We start from the raw sequence: 19,186 nt of genomic DNA on the forward strand, positions 1-19,186 counted from the left end.
CCCGTTCCTCTTGGGTCCGAATATTCGTCTCAGGATCTTGTTCTCAAATACTTTCAGTCTATGTTCTTCCCTCAGAGTAAGTGACCATGTTTCGCAGCCATACAGAACAACAGGCATGATTATCGTTTTGTATATTTTAAGCTTCAAATTCCTCGACAGAATTCGCGACGACAAGAGATTTTGAACTGAATAATAACACGAATTCCCTGCTTTTAGTCGACATTTAATTTCTTCGTGAATATGGTTTTCGTCTGTTAATATTGATCCTAGATATTTGAAAGTATCCACTTTATCAAAAGTATTATTCGATATTTTAACGCATCCATAATTTTCCGTATTACGATCCCGACGAACTTCTATGTATTTAGTTTTCTCTGCATTTACTTCTAAACCCATGTCCCTGCAAGCATTTTAATAAGACCTCTGCATTTCTTTCTATTGTTCTCCTACCTTCCCCTATGACTTAATATATTCGTATTTTTAAAAGAGAAGAATGGTAATCACGTGACTCTACTAAATCGTATGCAATATAATGTTATATATTTTAAGGTAATCTCAAAGTTACAAAATAAAGAGAAAAATATGCAGTAGACTAGAAAGCACATGCAAGGAAATACATACTTATGAGTTAATAATTTGCTTCTATAAATAGTGTAGACCTCTTTTAAATCGCTTGACAGCTGAATATTAATAAGCCAGTGTTTACGTAGAATCATATTACATTTACTACTAATATGCTTTGTTAATTACTAACCTTTCTTTAACAAAGTAATGCCACTTGTGGAAATTCGTTAGGGCAGTTTCAAGAGAGCAAAAAAGAAATATCTTGTATTTCAAACTTTCAAAGGAACATTAATTTATTAAGAGATCAAATTGGTGATGTCAGGACGAAGAACTTATAGTCTACAAGAAGAGAATCAAAAAAGAGGAAAATTGATAGCACTTAATGAAATAGAAAAGCAAGAGAAATATATGGTGTATTAATTGCAACTTAAGTCCACAGAGCAATTCATGGCAGCAATGTTGTTTGCTCCAGATATATTTCCCTAGTATATCTCAATTTTTCATAGAGAAACCGTGAATGAAGTGTGTTAAATTTATCTTGGATTTTTTTTTAAAAAAAAAAAAAAGAAAAACAAAATTTTGTTTATTTTTATATGTCAGTATTTGAGTAACAGTTTGTTGGTAGTTAATAATTCCGATTTCTATCTTCTATCTCCGATTTGACTTTCTGCAACACCCGGCATTACAATTCAGCTGCCGCCACTCATTCAATAGAACTGTAAGTAGTACAGCCCTATTTTGTTTTATCTATCTTCTAAAGTAATAACAAATAACTATTTTGAATTATGCACAGAAAAGCATAAATAACCCGATATAAAGTCCACATTTTACTGAAAAATAAAATAAATAAATAAAATGAAAAATCACTCAACTGAACCAATAAATCGTTTAAATGTTGACAAGCTACTGAATCGTTTTATATTGCCTATTTATGTAAAAATATTTGCAAATTGAAGTTCCTTAATGTGTCCAGATATCTTTGAATCATTAAAGAGGACTTAAAATCAATCAAATAGATTGTCCCTCCTCCTTCTTCCTCCTGTAGAAAAGTGGTATTGATTAAGCCAAACAGTAGTAGCAAACATAAGCAATAATATGTAACATGGACACTTAAAATGGATGGTTTTATTTCCAACTATTTTCCAAAGTGTTGATCCATTCCGAATGAATAAAGTTTACTCTATACTGAAAGTAAAATGCCAGGGAGACAAACAAATAAATAGTTTAAAACTCAACTGTGTGCCTGCATGAAATTCTACCATAAGTGATACATGTTGCAGATCAACATGCGATCCACCTTTCGAAAGTAGTTGCGTACAAGGTTTAAAAACAATAGGCACCATGTAGGGTAAAATTAACACAGATAGATCAAATCATGAGACAAAGGTATGCAAAGTAGAATCACAACAAAGTTAGTAAAATATTTCTTCGAACTCGCATTTGTCAACTCTTAACCATTCAAAACACTCACGAAACATCCTCCATTAGAACAAAAAACAAGATTTGAAAATGTTTTGTACAATATTTGCTGCCCATTAGTTGACAGTTGTGTTGGTGTGTTTGGTGATCATCTCAAAATTAGTTTTATTTTCATTACTTAGCATACTGGTTTGGTACCAGTTGAAAAGCGCGATTTTGCCAGCAATATTCCACTAGCGTTAGTTTGAATCTATTTTACAGACTTTTAACTTGTTTTTTTTTATTATTATTATTATTATTATTTATCTATTTTCTTTAATTTCACTCTACAAACTTCTTAGTACGTATATTATATATCAAACTCAGAATACTCGATACTACCAGACTACCAAATATTTATTATGTTTCTTAAATATCGTACACAAATTGTTTCAAGGTTATTGAAAATAAAATTGCTTGTATAAATTATATTCGTTCCTGATTTAGTAAGAGCAAATCACCTATTTTTTACGTACATTTAAATGCTTTCATACACATTACGTATTCACTATAGAAACACAATATAATGTAACAGTACCTAAAATTCAAGTTGTTAATTTAAATAAAATTTAATTTTATTAATGAGTATCTCAAAAGTGCAAAAAAAAAAAAAAAATCTATAAACACTATTGTATAATCATTGTAATCTTCCGTTTGTGCAGATGCTAAGTGTACTGATCAAGGCTCTATGTAATTCATTACGTACAAAGTAAAGTAAACAGTTTTCACAAATTTTATAAATGTTTTAAACGAGTCTGTTAAATTTTTAGGAGTTTCAAAAATATTTGTTGTCTAAATTTTTCTGTTCAGCACACTTTTTCGTATAAAACCTTCAAACTACTTCCGGGTTTTTAGTTGGGGTGTTTCTGGTAGTTACAGTCGTTAGTCTGCTAGTTACTGAAAGCATCAACTCAATATCCTCCCCCAAATCCAGAGAACTATTATCAACAATACATAAAATCAAGGTTAGTAAAACTATCTGTTTCATAATGCCTCTAAACAATCACACGTTAACGCTGCACAAACACACACGTATACACATACACACACACACACTTCATTAAACATTAAAATCATTTTAATTTGCACAAAGTTTGTTTCTCATTTCTTATTTCTTAAGTCCCATGTCAAATTTATGAGTCTTTTTAATAATACTAATAAAAAAAAAGATATTTATTTTTAATATAAAATACATATAGGTTTTGCAGCTCAAGATAAAAACCTCTTGCTTTACATATTGTAATAAAAACTACTTCCTCCTAGTTCCCCTCCCCCCCCAAAAATAATCTAAACTTCCCTTAAACCCATCGTATCAATAAAATGGTTTATAACATAAAATATATTACGTGCTCTTTATATTAAGATTTTAATTATTATATTGTTAAATATTCACTCAAACTAACTAAACTTATTGTCCATTAACAAATTACTACCATAATACTGTCTCATGATGTAAAATTACTGTGTATACGGAGCACTGCTTTAATGAAACATAGATTCATTAATATTTTTCATAAAATTATGTGTGTTGTATCTTATATATATGTTTTACAAACTTATCCTTGTAAATGGTATTTTGAACCAATGATAGGTAATAGATCAATCTCTTTCTTCAGACAAAAGGTAATGAAATTTTGATCTTAATGTATTGTTTTTATTCGCTTTATATTCTTATACATAGGTACAAATATTGTGTAACAATTGAAATAGGAGCCCCGCAAGAATTTACGTATTCAACAACAGCTACTCTCGCTGATACAATTAAACCTTGTATTGATTAAACTGAATAGAAAACCTAAGTTAATTCTAAATATAAATGTGAATTAACTTAATTTTATTAATAATTTTCTTAATATTGTGAACTATTGGATGCTTTTAAACAAAGGAACAACCAATTTTCAGCTTTTTTATATTATAATTTCTTTATATTAGAATAGTTATTTACAATTTAGAAATGGATTCATTATAAAGCATGCTACTTTTATATAGTCTATAATCATTTCTTTTATCGTAAGGATACTGAAAAACGATTTTAAAATCATTTAACGATTGCAAACATACAGCCAAAGCATATATAATGTAAAATTTTTAAAAATATGTAATTTCATTGTACACTATTTATTTTGGGCATCACTGTTAATTACACGAATATAATAGGTATATATTCATAAATTTGCATGTTAAATATCATTTTTTTTTTAATATCTGTAGCAAGTAGTCTAACCTTTAAATATATGGTGTATGTCTGAAATCGTTGTAAATCCTAAATTAATTTACATAATTATTTTCAATGATCGTGTAAAACATTTAAGACTGTCATTTCAAATTTCTTTTTCGTACTTTTTGTAGTGAGCTATGTTAATGTTTTCATCTTATATATCTTCTTTCTCTAAATACGTTACTTCTAATCATTTATAATCACTAGAGACCCAAACATTTGGCAATAACGGTACCTGAGATTTTTTTTTTCTTTTTGTTGTTTTATATAGTAATTGTGTTAATTGTGTTAATATTTTGCGAAATAATTGATTCTCACTTACAATGTGAACGATCTATCATTAATGTGAATTATTAACACTATATTAGGGGACACTGTAGTTTAGGGGTTAGAGAGTTGGACTCAAGTCCACCTGGTCCCGGGTTCAATTCTCAGCCGGTGCTTCCCAATTTACGGCGTCCATCCAGCGTCGTGAGGAAAAATGGGAAGTCACGTGAATGAAACACGTGACGGCTGCTCGTCGCTAGACGGCTGGACGTACTTCAGCCGGTCGCTGACAGATGGCGTTGAAGCGGCTCAGGCCCTCAGATGGGCTGTCAGGCCAAATAGTTTGGTTTGATTTGGTATTAACACTATATTATTCAATTCTATTTTCGGAGTATTTTTTTTTTAAAAAAAAGAAACCTTTATCAGAATTTTTTAAATTCTAAAGTCAGGTGAAAATGAATTATGCTAAACAGAGCATTATATTAAAGGCTTATTCGAAGATTAAGTGTAATTTTCCAAAGAACGGAAACCTTGATGGCTGTATATTATTTAATTACTAATGTGAACAGCTAGGACAGTTTTCCATATAGTTTGCTACACAAATTTGTTATGTAATGATATAAAAACAAGTCGTGTTTATACTTCGGAAACACTGCAATATAGGAAATTATTATTATTATTATTATTATTATTATTATTATTATTATTATTATTATTATTATTATTATTATTATTATTATTATTATTATTATTATTATTATTAAATATTATTATTAAATATTATTATTAATATTAATGTCAGAATGGTTAATTTTTTTCGTGTATTATCATTATTATTAATAATATAAGTAATAGTAGAAATATAAATCTATAAAACAGATATTAATTATTACAGATTTTAAACACAATTATTTTTCAGTGTAGAAAATTAATAGGCAATACTGGTAAATCATAGCAGTTGGCACAAGCTTATTTGAATTTTTTAAATCTCATATTAAATGAATTGTATATAACAACTTTCGAGCGTTTTGTCCTTACTATCTTGCATATTGTAGTTCACCCTAAATGGAGTGGATATATATTTGTGTGTGTGTGTGTGTGAGTTAGTGTGAATGCTTTGTGTAAACAATTAAGTTTATTATAACTTCTTTAATATAATACTTATAAAAAACTTTGTTTCAATTGCATTTAGTGTAGGTATCTAGGTAAAACAATTTTCATAAATTATGTATTTTAAAATTTACGTAAATGAACCTCTTCAGAGATTTCTTTGTTTTCATGTACATTCTATTAGAATAAACTACTTTTAAAATACAGATGGTAAGAGGACATGCTGACGAATATTACCAATCATGTCAGTTTCTTTAAATTTTAATTCCTTAATAGTCCTTGCACTTTCAAGCTTTTGGGCAGAAACACCTTGTCCTGTACTCGTATATTAATTTACTTGTGAAATAGCACCACAAGGTATTCGACCGCGAACTGCTGTATATGGTCATTCGATGAATGAACCGCTGTAGTATACAGGATGAGGTATTCCTATATTGCTTTCTTTTATTAAGTACGCTACTTTTTATTTCCTTGTTGCTTTTATTTCTTTTAATTTAGCTTAATCCTCCATGAACAAGGTTTTAGAGAAGAGTCGAAAGCTTGAAAATAAAAAGACTATTCTGAAATTAAAATTTGAGTTAAATGAGATGATTACTTTTATGTAATTTTGCACATATATATGTTTACGTATGTTTATAATTTGCATATCAATTGTTTTACCCTCTACGTCTCTTTTATTTTAATATATATCTTCCAAGCTTAAATACGACACTTGTATTAATGTTGGCTCCGCATTTCGTATTGCCTTACTATAAGACGTAAAAAAATAATAAAAATAATAAAAAAAAACTCTAAATCAGTAGTATGTATAAACTAGAAGCTAAAAGAGCTCTTAAAATAAACTACCAAGTTTGTCAGAATTTCATATATCTAATAATAATGTTATGAAGCTATACAATACAGATATTTGACTAAGATGAACTCACAAAATTCATATCATGTTCTAAACTAATTTCTCGAAATATACAATTTTTAACTTACCAACAAAATAATGCAAAATTATTAGCATTATATTGAAATTTCATTTTAGAAACCTATTTGAATGAAGGCTTTTTTCTTCAAGGATGTTAAGCTTTACAGAACAGGGTGATATTGAATTATCTTGTACCAGAACATTGTACTTGGAATTTTGAAGATATTAACAGAAAATTATTCAAAATTTTTGAATTCTTATAAAAATATCCATTTTCTATTTAAAATATCTTTAATTCAAATAACTGAAATAATAGTCTACCAATAGTATACAACGGAAGTTTGAAAATTGCACCATCACGCAAAAGCTACTTTGTGGATCGCGATTATATATTTTAATCATAACAGACCATCAATTAGAAATAGCATATATCGTAACAAATATTTGAAAAGTCAACCCAAAGCAGAAGAAGAAATGTAAAAAGGTAAACATTACACTATATAAAAATCGAAAATTAATTTTGTAAACTGTATTATTACGTCGGAAACTATTTTGTAATTCACTCGTACCATTCTGAAAATTTCATCCCAAGGATAGATAGACCATTTAACTATTATTTCATATATATAATGTTGGACATAAAGGCACGAAATTTGCCATGTGGAGCACTTGTTTCAAAGAATACGAATATGTCTATCATTTTCAGGTAGGAAATGCAGGGTAGGGAGCTGAGGAATATTATCCGGAGTAACACACGGAGATTTTTACTAGTAGCACCTATTTGAAAGAAATATTATTTTCCAATACCTTTAGAATATTTAGAATGGTTAATAGTATTTTTTTCTTTTTCATTCACCTTTCATTTCTTTTTCCCTTTAAAAATGTTCTTTTTCATTATCCGTAATAATACATTTGGACATTTCTTAACAATTATTTCTTCAGAATCAACACTACATTTTACAAATTTTAAACTTTGCACATATTCAATTTTCGTATAAGTAATATCTTCTTGGCCAACTCAATATAAAAGATATTTCCTTCTATTCGGCAAATTAAAAACTTTTATCAAACGATTTCATTCTTCGCAGACATCTTTGTCAATTCGCTGCTAAATTATTACCACATAGATAGGTCTCTACTTCCCGTGTAAACCTTTTGAAAAAATAAAATAAAATAAACCAAATCCTCACTCTCAAGTTGTGGTGAACTTGGCTTTCTGAAAAAATAAAAAAAAGTTACAAAGTTATGTTGATGCAATTTTCTTGATAATTATTTATCTAACTTTCCGTTAAAATGGAAATGACATTTAAGCAAATAAAATCAATGAAAAGCTATAAAATTGACATGAAATCGAGTACCATAAATGCACTGATTTATATTTTTGATATTCATTACACTGTATATCCTATACTAACAGTTAGTATTTATCTTCTTGGTCAGTTTAATGTGAAAATCTTGAAGATCATTTTTTTTATAATACAAGTCGAATTTCTATCTAATTTTAAAATATTAATTCTGCATTAGTACCTATTATTTTTCAACCTCCACTATCCTAACGCATTTTTGTTCAAGTACTTGCTTTTCGTTCGCAAAATTTTTTCTACTGTTTTAAAAATACATGATTCTCTAAAGTAGCTTGTGTTAGTTATTTAAAAATTCTTACTGATCCGTATTCATACAAGTTGTGCTAATAATTTAGCTCAAGCTACTGACAAAATAAGTTTTAAAATCTTTATTAAACTTACAGCATGTTATAAACAAAAAAAAAAGAGTATATACGTTTATTCGATATTTCTGTTATCTGTGGTCACTAACATGGCTTTAATTATAACCAGAAAAGTGGTCTAATGATTGTCGCTCAATGACAAGCATTGAAGATCTATCAAATTACTAACTACTACTATTACTGGAAACATTATGTAAAAGTAAAGAAATGATTCAGCGCTAAATTTCAAAAAACTTGTTGGCGGCCTTAATTCAAGTACTGGTCATTAAGTTGTTGGAAATTATAGTATAAAACAGTTATTATTATATTATATTTATTATTATTATTAATATTCAACAAACACTAACTTTCTTTATCTTAATTAAAGAAAAGAGCTCAAGAGATCAATTTATTTGGACTGCATAGTACTCTGGGTCAAATGTACAAGGTAAATCAATATTTAATGATATGTTTTTTTACAATTAAAACATTTTTTAATCTTTCATTTGTAACATTATTACAAAAAAAACTATTGTTAATTCTTCATTTAAAATTCAAGCACGATCTCCAATATTTGTAATAAAAGTTTATATTAACAAGCAAACGTTCGGATTGGGCAGAAAAAAAAAACTTAACTTTTTCTTCTTTGTGTGTGTTCGGCATGTCAAAATAAGTATTCATGCAAATTTTTCCAACTCGAATTCCATTAGTTTGGAAGAAAAATTAATTTAAAACTTTCTCCCCCTTTATAATATTTTCCATTTACGGGTAAACCACAGACTTTTACTTCGACAAATATAACTCAATCTCTAATTAAAGTACAAATACGGGTTGTATCTCATTTCAATTGCAGTTAATGGCCTTCCTTTAGGTATAACTTTAGTCTGAATACTCAAAAAGAAAAAAAAAGAAAGAAAAGGAAATTACAGAGGAAAGTTTTGAAAATTTCCAAGAAAAATATTCGTTTCCTAATTTTATTCAATTATAACTTAGCAACACTGCCTCGGAGACAAACGAACAAAAATTGATACATACCTCATTATATTTTTCATTGCTTCAATAGTACTTGAGAAAAAAATACAGTATGTTCTCACTTGTAATGAAAAAAAATGAAAATTGAATTCAGCAAAGTGGAAGATAATATTCATGCATACACGTTTTAATTAAAGATAGGTACAATATATGCCTCATTTGAATTGCAATTAAGTCGGCTTTCTTTTAATGTATGTCACACTTGGATGCAACGTACAAAAAAATAGTAATAGAAGGATATTTTAAAAACTCCTTTAAAATAATCTCCATGTTCATAATATATTCGATTACTACTTGGCAGCCATATCTCTGTGACACGTGAAACAATTAAATCATATCATTTTCAATCGCAAAGGTTTCCTGTAAGTTTTGTGTTGACAGCTTCAATACAAATAGAAAACATAGAATATTTGCACTAAATTACCTATATTTGTGCAAATTGCCCTGATAGAGTAAGGGAGAAGCGGTAGCTGGAAGTAAGACTGAAAATGAAACAAATACAAAGTGAAATATTTACATTGTTGATGACACAGTTATTAGACTTCTAATAAATGTCACTCTATTGTGAGCGGTGATAATGTTTAGAAAGAACGTAAGCAAAAGGCTAGTACTCACCGCAAAAAAACAATGTATTGAGAGTAGCGGTTTCGGAAAATCTTGTTTTCATCTTCAGCCTAGAAAAAATTCAAAGGGAATTTAAACCATGGGGGAGAAATGTGAATAGATAAAGTAAAAAATGGTTAAAAGGATTTAAAATATGTGAAGCACAAGTCTTCTTGTCAAGAATGAGCACATGTTAATGATCGCTTACTCGTCACTGTTCACTGTTGTTCACTGTATTTTTCTTTACCTTCCAGACGGCGGAATACGCAGTAAAAAGACTGGTCCAAATCATATTTATACCCTTTTTATCTAAATTGAGTGTAGGTTTCTCTTAATAAATATAATAGACTTCTTTAATTTTTCGTTCCGTTATTGTTTTTGCTTTCTCTTTCAAACATGAATTAGCAATGCTGTGGTTATTGTCTTTAAGATGCACTGCCAATCCGGATAACTGTTGTAAATTACGAAATTTCGATGTGCGACTGTGCTCAGCTATTCTGGTACAAATATTCCTTTTTGTTTGACCTATATATATTTTGTCACACTGACATTTAACCCGATAAACGCCACAACTTTGTTCAGAATCAATAATAAAGAAAAAAAGCTTTAAAATTTGTTATGTATTTTTCTATAGATTTAGGAGGAACTTCTGAAACCTCGATGAAGAGAAACCTATACTCAACTTAATAAAGAAGACATAAATATGATTTGAAGCAGTCTTTTTACTACATTTTTCTGCTGTCTGGAAGGCAAAGAAGAAACAGTGAACAGTGACGAGTGAGTGACCATTAACATGTGTTTATTTTTGACAAGTAGACTTGTGCTTCACATATTTTAAATCCTTTCAATCATTTTTTACCTATCCACATTTCTCCCCCGTGTCTTAAATCCTCTTTGAATTGTTTCTAGGCTGAAGATGGAAACGAGGTTTTCCGAAAGCGCTACTTAGAAGAAAACTTTGTTTTTTAGAGTGAGTACAAGCCATTTACTTATATTACTTTCTAATAAATGTATTTAAAAAGCTACAAGCGAATAAAATCAGGAAATTAACAATTTTGTATGAAAATTTTCCAAAGTTCCCTTCGTTATTTCCCTACTTTGGAAGTGCTCAAACTAAATTTATAACGGAGGGAACCCCAGTTAATTTCAATTCAAGCGAGGTATAGATTGTACCGACAATTCAATTAGAAACTGTACAAATGAACATTATCTTCCGCTTTTCCTGAAGTCAGTATTATTACAAGTAAGAACATATTGTATTTTTTCACAGATATTATTGGAGCAATGAACGTAACATTCACGTAGTACCTTTAAAATATGAGATGCCTCAATACTTTCTTGTTTGTCTTTGAGGCAGTGTTGTCAAGTTACAGGCGAATAAAATCAGGAAACGAATATTTTCGTTGGGAAATTTTCAAAATCTCCCTCTGTTATTTCTCTGTTTTCGGTAGCATTCAAACTAAAGTTTAACCTACGGGAAGATCATTAATTGGAATTCAAATGAAGTATAACTTGTATTTCTATTTTAATTAGGGATTGAGTTATATGCGTCTAAGTAAGATTGTATGATTTACTCAGAAGAGGAAAATCCTATAAAGGTGGTGAGGGGACAAGTTTTAAATTTATTTTCCTGTCAAACCAATGGCAGTCGAGTTGTAAAAATTTGCACGAATACTTATTTTGATATGCTTTATATAAGGAAAGAAGAAAACATTAAGTTTTTTTTTTTTTTCTGCCCCATCCGAACGTTTGCTTGTAAGTAATAAAGAAATAAATTATTTTCTGTATTTTTACCTTCACCGAGTTCTCAATTGATTCATGGAAGCATGGAATGGAGCATTGAATAATTCAGGATTTAATCATTTCTCTAATTATTAAGATAAAAGATACTTCCGACCTGTATCTATATAGAGAGATTTAGGCTGATGACGTAGGTGGTTGCATTTATTCCCAGAACACGGAGTGTATCCAACCTCGTCGCTTTGAGCCAGAATCCCAACTGCCAGAGCCCGAATGTCCTGAATCACGGAGCAATTTCTTCACCAGACTCAAGTTAAGAAAGCCTTGGTCCAAGGACTTGCCTCGAGGGAAGAGTAATAGATTGTAAGTAGTTATTACACCTTTTCTTAATGTAAAACACAAAAATTTAGTTAATTTCAAATCTAACGTATGTTACTGTATATCTTTCTTTAGAAAATAAACCATGAAATTTAAACGTTTTGCAGTGTGTTATACAATGCTTTGAATTATACAATGTAAAACAATGCTTAGAGATAAATTGAGAGCTCGAAATTATTCCTAGTATTGCTTTAGTAACGTGTTAAAAAAAATGCTTTCATTTTAAAAATGAATTATTATAGAAAATAAAATGTCAGAAAATTGATTTGTACTGGCATACCTAACCTAACCTAACCTAACCTAACCTAACCTAACCGAATTCTATACTGTTGCTAAATACCAATAAACCATTGTTAAATACCAATCTTAAATAAATAGTACTGAAATAGGAAACGAAACACAACATATAAACAGGGCCCATTTAAGACAAGTAAAGGCCGAATGCTGAAGTTTATGGGGGTTCTCTCAACAATATCCAATATACGAAATAGTTGTTATTAGTAGTAGTATTATTACTAGTAGTAGTAATAATAATAATAATAATAGTAATAATAAGAGGAGACTCTTTTAGTAAGATGTTATTATTTGCAAATTAATTTTGTTAAAAATAAAATCTGAGGTACATCTTGCTTTCCATTTTAAGAAATCTTACAGTTTTAATATTAATTTACGTTTCCCAAATTAGAACAAATTAAAATAATACCCAAGTTTTAACAAAATAATTTAGAGTGTTAGGTTTGTTCTGAGTGAATACTTAATGAATCGTTTCAAGGAGATATAATGGTTCTTAGCTAATTATCTTACTCCTCGTTATTGAAATCACTTATTTTTAGTTGAACATCAACCATTGTAGTATAGTCCTTACGTCAAATTATTTCGATACATTAAGTTATAAGCTTTATAACTTTGAAAGCAATTAATGATTTTTCAATTTCATTACATTTATTGATATCCTAACTCAAAATCTCTTCTTCTTTCTCACCTCAACCATAGGTTGGTGGGATGGAAATTTTAAAACTTTTCTCTTCCTTGGGAGAGCTGTTTTATACTTTGATAATTAACTGCATCTAGATATTCTACCCTTGGTCTTCCTCTTTCTGGATTTCCTTCTGCCTTTCCCTCTATCAGCACAGTGATCCAATCGGGGTGTCGAATAAGATGGCCAAGCATGCTGTTTCTTCTTCTTCCTATTATCTTTATAATCTGTCGTCCTTCATTAGCTCCCTTTAGTACGTCTTCATTCCTTTTTCCTTTCAGCCCATGATATGCGCAGCATTCTGCGCCAACATCACATTTCAAATGCTTCCAGCTTGGATATTTCAGCTTTTCTCAGTGTCCACGTCTCTGGTCCGTAATGCGCCATGCTCCATACCAGAATCTTAATAAATCGTTTTTGAACGTCCAACGACACATTTCTTGATGTTAGCAGTTCTCTTTTCCTATTGAATGTTTGTTTAGCCTGCTTTGAACTTAGGTCTTCTTCACTTCTTCCGTCCGAGGATATTAGACTTCCTAAATAGGGGAACATCTTAAAGTCTTCGATTTTCTATCCCTCTAGCCATACGTTTGCCCCTTCCTGTCCTGCTCCTCTACACTTTATCACTTTGGTTTTCTTCTTGTTTATCTTTATTTTGCATGTTTTTTCCAGTTGGTAGTTCAAGTTTGAAAGTGCTTCCTGTAAGTTCTTTTCGTTCTCCGCTATCAGTGCTATGTCATCAGCAAACCTTATTGTGCAGAAAACCTGGCCTTTCTCGTTTTTATCAAAGAATTCTTTAATAGCCTCTTCTATATAGACTCTTCTACAGGAGAGGTGAAAGTCCACATTCTTGCCTTACTTCTTTTTATTCTTGCTTCCTTCTGATCTCTTCCTATAACAGCTGTCTGCTTCGTGTAAAGCTGGTATATTATTCTTCTGTCTCTGTAATTCACCTTCAGATTTTTCAACACTCTGAACATGATATTCCAATCTACGTTGTCGAAAGCTTTTTCTATATCTACAAATGCTATCACAATTGGTTTGTTTAATCTGATGTGCTGTTCCATGATTAACCGTAGACTCAATATTGCTTCCTTGTTCCCCTTTTTCTCCTGAATCCAAAAACTCAAAATATAATTTATTATAAATTAAATACTTTTTTTTTTGTCTCATCCGAATTTTTCTTTTTTGCTGTATAAGTACACTATAACATCAATTTATTGATTTAAAAAGTAATAATTCTACCTTGTTCTTCTTATGCATATTTTGAACTATCCATTTTTAAGTTCGTTTCAAACAGTTTCTATCAAATTTATTAATGTGTATATCGAAACGATATTTTTTGAACTAACAGCAAATAAATAGTCTGGACGAATATTTTCAAACTCCAATTGAAGATCTGTTCATTCTCTCTCTCTCTCTCTCTCTCTCTCTCTCTCTCTCTCTCTATATATATATATATATATATATATATATATATATATATATATATAGTTCCTTGTTCCTTTTTCTTATATGTATCTCAATTTTCTTTCTTCAATTTAATTATGGTATTGAATATTTCCTGAAGTGGATAACCAACACTACAATAAGCAAATTCATGGTTGAACCAATTTCAGTTCAAGAACATTGAAATGAAACTAAGTTTACTTTCATTTCAGTTGAATAAAACTTTTTTTTTATCAAGTGACCTTAAATAACAAAAAATCAAACGAGAATTTGAATTAAGTGGAAGATTACATTGCTATAATTGATTTCCACGTTAATTTTTATTTTTGAAAATGATATTCAATCATAACACTGTTGCATTGAAAAAAAGAAACACACAAACAATGATTTTGAATAAAATAAACCTTGTAAAATAAAATTGATACTGGGATATGCCCCATTTCAGTCAGTCTTACAAACTAATTTGTAGGTCTCTAATTCTAGTCTTTTTATAAGCTATTAATTGTAAAAAAAAAAAAAAAAAAAAAAAAAATCTGAGCGATATTATTCGTACTTTATTTTTAAAAAGTCAACTCATGAGAAAAGTCACTAAATGTTGACCATTTGAATAATGCAATTTATAAATAATAAAATAAGAAAATACTAGATCTTGTAATAAGATCGCTTTTAAAACATAAAGAAATCACGGTATATTTTACTGTAATATGGTTTATTTTAGACTTATTAAGGTTTACCTTTGCCAAGGTATAATGCGCCGCTATGAACCCTCGCATTTCATACCACTTTGGATGATGATGAGAGGGATACCGATCTGCATTGGATGATCTAAAATTTAAAAATCTAAATGAAATCATCAACTTTTTCGAATCGAAATTAATAAGCAAACTATTGAAACGAAAAGAAAACTGATATCAAATATGGTGAAGAAGACATTTCGTGATTTTGATTGGTTATATATATATGTGTGTATGTATCAAAATCGATATTATTCGAAATATGTATCAATAAACGAGTAAAGCCTCGGATTAAACGTCGGAAGCTAAAACCAACTGTAATTGTATTTGTGATCTTACCTAAAATTAATAATCACATGAAAATTAAATAATTAAAATTAAATCGAGCTGTAGCAATTATGTTAGTATTTATCTATCTACGATGTGCAGTTTTACAGAAGCATAGTGATCGATAATTAATTAATTATTTTGATTATGTCTATATACATATATTATTGAGAATTTAATTCTAGTTTTATTAAACAACCCTCAACGAAATACGATGTTGAATTGTGAATAATTGTAATAATATAATGAGATATTAGAACCGTATCTGAATATAAAAAAGATGTTACTATGTAATGAATACGTCCCAATTATAAGATGTAATTTGATAAAAGACTGTTGCGAAATATTAAAATTGATCTCAATTAACGGTTATAAACGGTTATGTAAATATTCATGTGTTGTTCTTAAAGACTGCATAATCTGGTAGACATCTTATAGAATTTTATTCATAGCATGATTATTAATGATCAGATTTATGTACGTCTGATAGAAAAAATAAAGTTTACGTTTCTTTACTATGGGAGTTTCTCCATCAGTACACCGAACCTCATGTTTGGAAAATTCATTGAATTTATAAAGTAGTTCTAGACTTTGCTTGTAAAGTAAGTACCAGGTTATCGTAAAATAAGTATCGCTGTTCAGATAACTCTGGAGACGTAACCACTCTACCGAATGTAACCAAACTTGGTAGGAACATATTTGGGAATATGTTGGTGTAGGAAACAAAATTGGTTCCAATCTTCGCCACCAGCGAATTGGTGCTGTACAACGCCAAGAAAGTTCAGCGTGGAAGAAAAACGACACTAGTAATGCTAAGTGATAAGAAAGGTTGTAATTACCTTTTCAGGTACTTACTCAAGAATGCATGTGTTTCACTGATACGGGTATGTGCCAGAAGTGAATTGATGATGGTGATCCCATGTTTTGCTTCTTTTTCTTCTCACACTGTTTGCCTTGTGATCAAGGGGTCCCGGATTTGATTTCTGGTGAAGATACGTGATTCGGATCCCATGTTATGCTGTAGGTCCCGTTCTTAGAACGTCATCATCATTTCATACGGTACTAGTTACCATGAGTTCCCCTTGTCCAGAGACCTTCACGTCAAAGACCTGCCTTTGGGCAGAACCCCACATCACTATCTCACCCATAACACAACACTACCCACGGGGTTATTAATATGAGTACAAATCAATGCCTCGCCTCGGGCGGAGGGCATAATAATCTCTTCCTGGAATTTTCGGGAAGCTTGCAACTTACGAGCACAGGACTAACTAACATTTAACTTTGTTTTTGTAAGATATCCAAGAATTTTAAAGGGACGCTTCAGCTCAAAAGCCCCCTCTTCTTGTAAATCCGCCACTGACTACGAGACATTAATAGCATTGGTAATCAATATCACGAGAGCCACAGGAGAAGTAATTACAGCCTTTCTTATCATTTAGCGTCACTAGTGTCGTTTTCCTTCCATGCTGCACTTCTTGGTGTTGTACAGCGCCACAGTTACCTCTGGTGGCGAAAATTGGAACTAATTTTATTTTATACAACCAATCGCTTCTGCATATTCCCAGATATACCCCTACCAAGTTTGGTTGCATTCTGTCAAGTGGTTACGTCTCCAGAGTTCTCTGAACAGCAATACTTATTTTCTGTTAACCATGTATTTCAAGGGGTACCTAGGTGTCTTAGGTATGAACTTTCGAACCCTCTCACTACCTTAAATGGGTCCTGCATAGAAATAATTCCAAGTCATTGATACATATCGTTCTTATAAAAATGCTATCGGAACAGCAAAAAACAAAATAGGAAATATCAATCAAATATTTGTGTCATCCTTAGATGAAGATGTTATAAACTCTAGTGAGGATTTTTCTTTAATGGAATGAACATAGTTTTTCATAATCTACCACTGAAAGATTAATGAAATATATATATACAAAGATAATACTAATATACTAGTACAAAGCAGTAGGAATAATAAAAAAAAATATCAATGCAATATATGAATATCAATAAGTAATACATATATTGTTCCTAAAATAAATATTTGAAATTGTAATTAAACAATATAAACATGAATAAATAATTAATAAATGTCATTTACTCCAGTAAACTTTACATCCCTAAAAGTTTCCACATGGATTGTACAAAATAGGATCAGAGTTTATCCTTATTAAAATAAATAACACTTAAGAACAGTGTTTCTAAGGAAATACAATTTGAAGAATTTTGTGAGAAAATTAACTGCATTTTTTTTATTTTAAATTCTGTTGATTCTATGTATTTTCATAGACTATAATTACACCTATATAAGTTAAATTTTCTCACGGAAGATATATTCAATAAAAATTATGGTCAAAATGGCCCCTGATATTATCAATCGAAGCGATTGCATGTAAAATTTAACAGTTTTACTAAACCCAATGTACAGTGCTAAGAATAATTTCCTCTTTTTCACAATTAATATTGTATAATAAATTACATATCTACTGTATATTCTGTACTTTACATAGATTTAGTTATTAAGATAATGAAATAAATTAAGAAGTTTTATTTATTTAATTTTTCTTCTGAAAATTAAAGGAACCGTTTCGAAACGTGATTGCACTACTTTTAATGGGCAAAAGTAAATCCTTAAGGTAAGATGAATGATATGTGCTTGCTTCCTTCTTACGCCAATGTGTGCAGCTGTGAGCCTTTGAATGAATTTTTGTGTTCGATGTGCTAAATTTGTGTGTTCGTACCAGTGGCGGCTTGTTTTATAGAGTGAAGGACACTACGGGTTTTTACTATAGCAATCAGCATTGAGATTGATAATTGTCTATTTTCACCACTTCTCGTTTAAGTAGAGGAATGATGGTTGCGATGACAACTAATTCTTGCCGTGATGAATCCGTGTCTGTAATCTATTTCTTACTATTTCTGACCGTTTTTACTCTATGAGAAGCAATGTTTGAAACGTAAGTGGTCTCTTTCTACTACTTTCGGTTTAAATAGAGGATATGATCTGATACCTATCGACAGAACAGACAGATGGACGGACATTGCCGTTCTCTAAGACTTCCTATAATAATAATAATAATAATAATAATAATAATAATAATAATAATAATAATAATAATAATAATAATAATAATAATAATAATAATAATAATAATAATAATCTATATTATAAAATTGAAAGTGACTATGTTTGTGACTGTTAATCTCTTGAACCGCCCGACCGATCTCGATCAAATTTTCAACGTAAATGCGGTTCTGGCTTGGGAGTGTTTTAGCTATTTACTTTGACGGTAGAACTTGGGGGAGGGGGAGGAGGGGGACAAAAAATAAATAAAACTTAATAACTTTTGAACCACCCGACCGATCTTGATCACATTTTCAATGTAGATGAAGTGCAGGAATGGCATGAGTTTTATCATTTCACTTTGACGGAGCAACGTAGAAGAGGGGATGGAGGGAAAGATATACAAAAATCAATAAATATAAAAATAAAAGTGACTATGTTCGTCAATTAATAACTTTTGAACCACCCGATCGATCTGTCAAATTTTCAACATATAAGTTCAAACCTGAGAAGCTTTTTATCATTTCATTTTGACAGTAGATCTTAGGAGAGGGGGGAGGAGGGGAAATATGTGAAAATAAATAAAACTTAATAACTCTTAAACCACCAGACCGATCTCGATCAAACTTTCAACACAGATAAGTTTCG

At 30.2% G+C, this 19,186-nt stretch overlaps 1 protein-coding gene across 3 annotated transcripts in view; it reads left to right on the forward strand.

Annotated features, from left to right (window-relative positions):
* LOC145690075 (uncharacterized) overlaps positions 1 to 19,186 on the forward strand; it is a 307,925-nt gene that overhangs the window by 269,651 nt on the left and 19,088 nt on the right. For all 3 annotated transcript variants that reach the window (XM_081764598.1, XM_081764599.1, XM_081764600.1), the window contains one exon: positions 11,825 to 11,973. In XM_081764598.1, the coding sequence (XP_081620724.1) occupies positions 11,825 to 11,973 (149 nt within the window). The remainder of the gene's footprint in view (positions 1 to 11,824; positions 11,974 to 19,186) is intronic.

This window comes from Thermobia domestica, chromosome 7 (genome assembly GCF_964235325.1).
Source record: "Thermobia domestica chromosome 7, izTheDome1.hap1.1, whole genome shotgun sequence".
Taxonomy (NCBI): Eukaryota; Metazoa; Arthropoda; class Insecta; order Zygentoma; family Lepismatidae; genus Thermobia; species Thermobia domestica.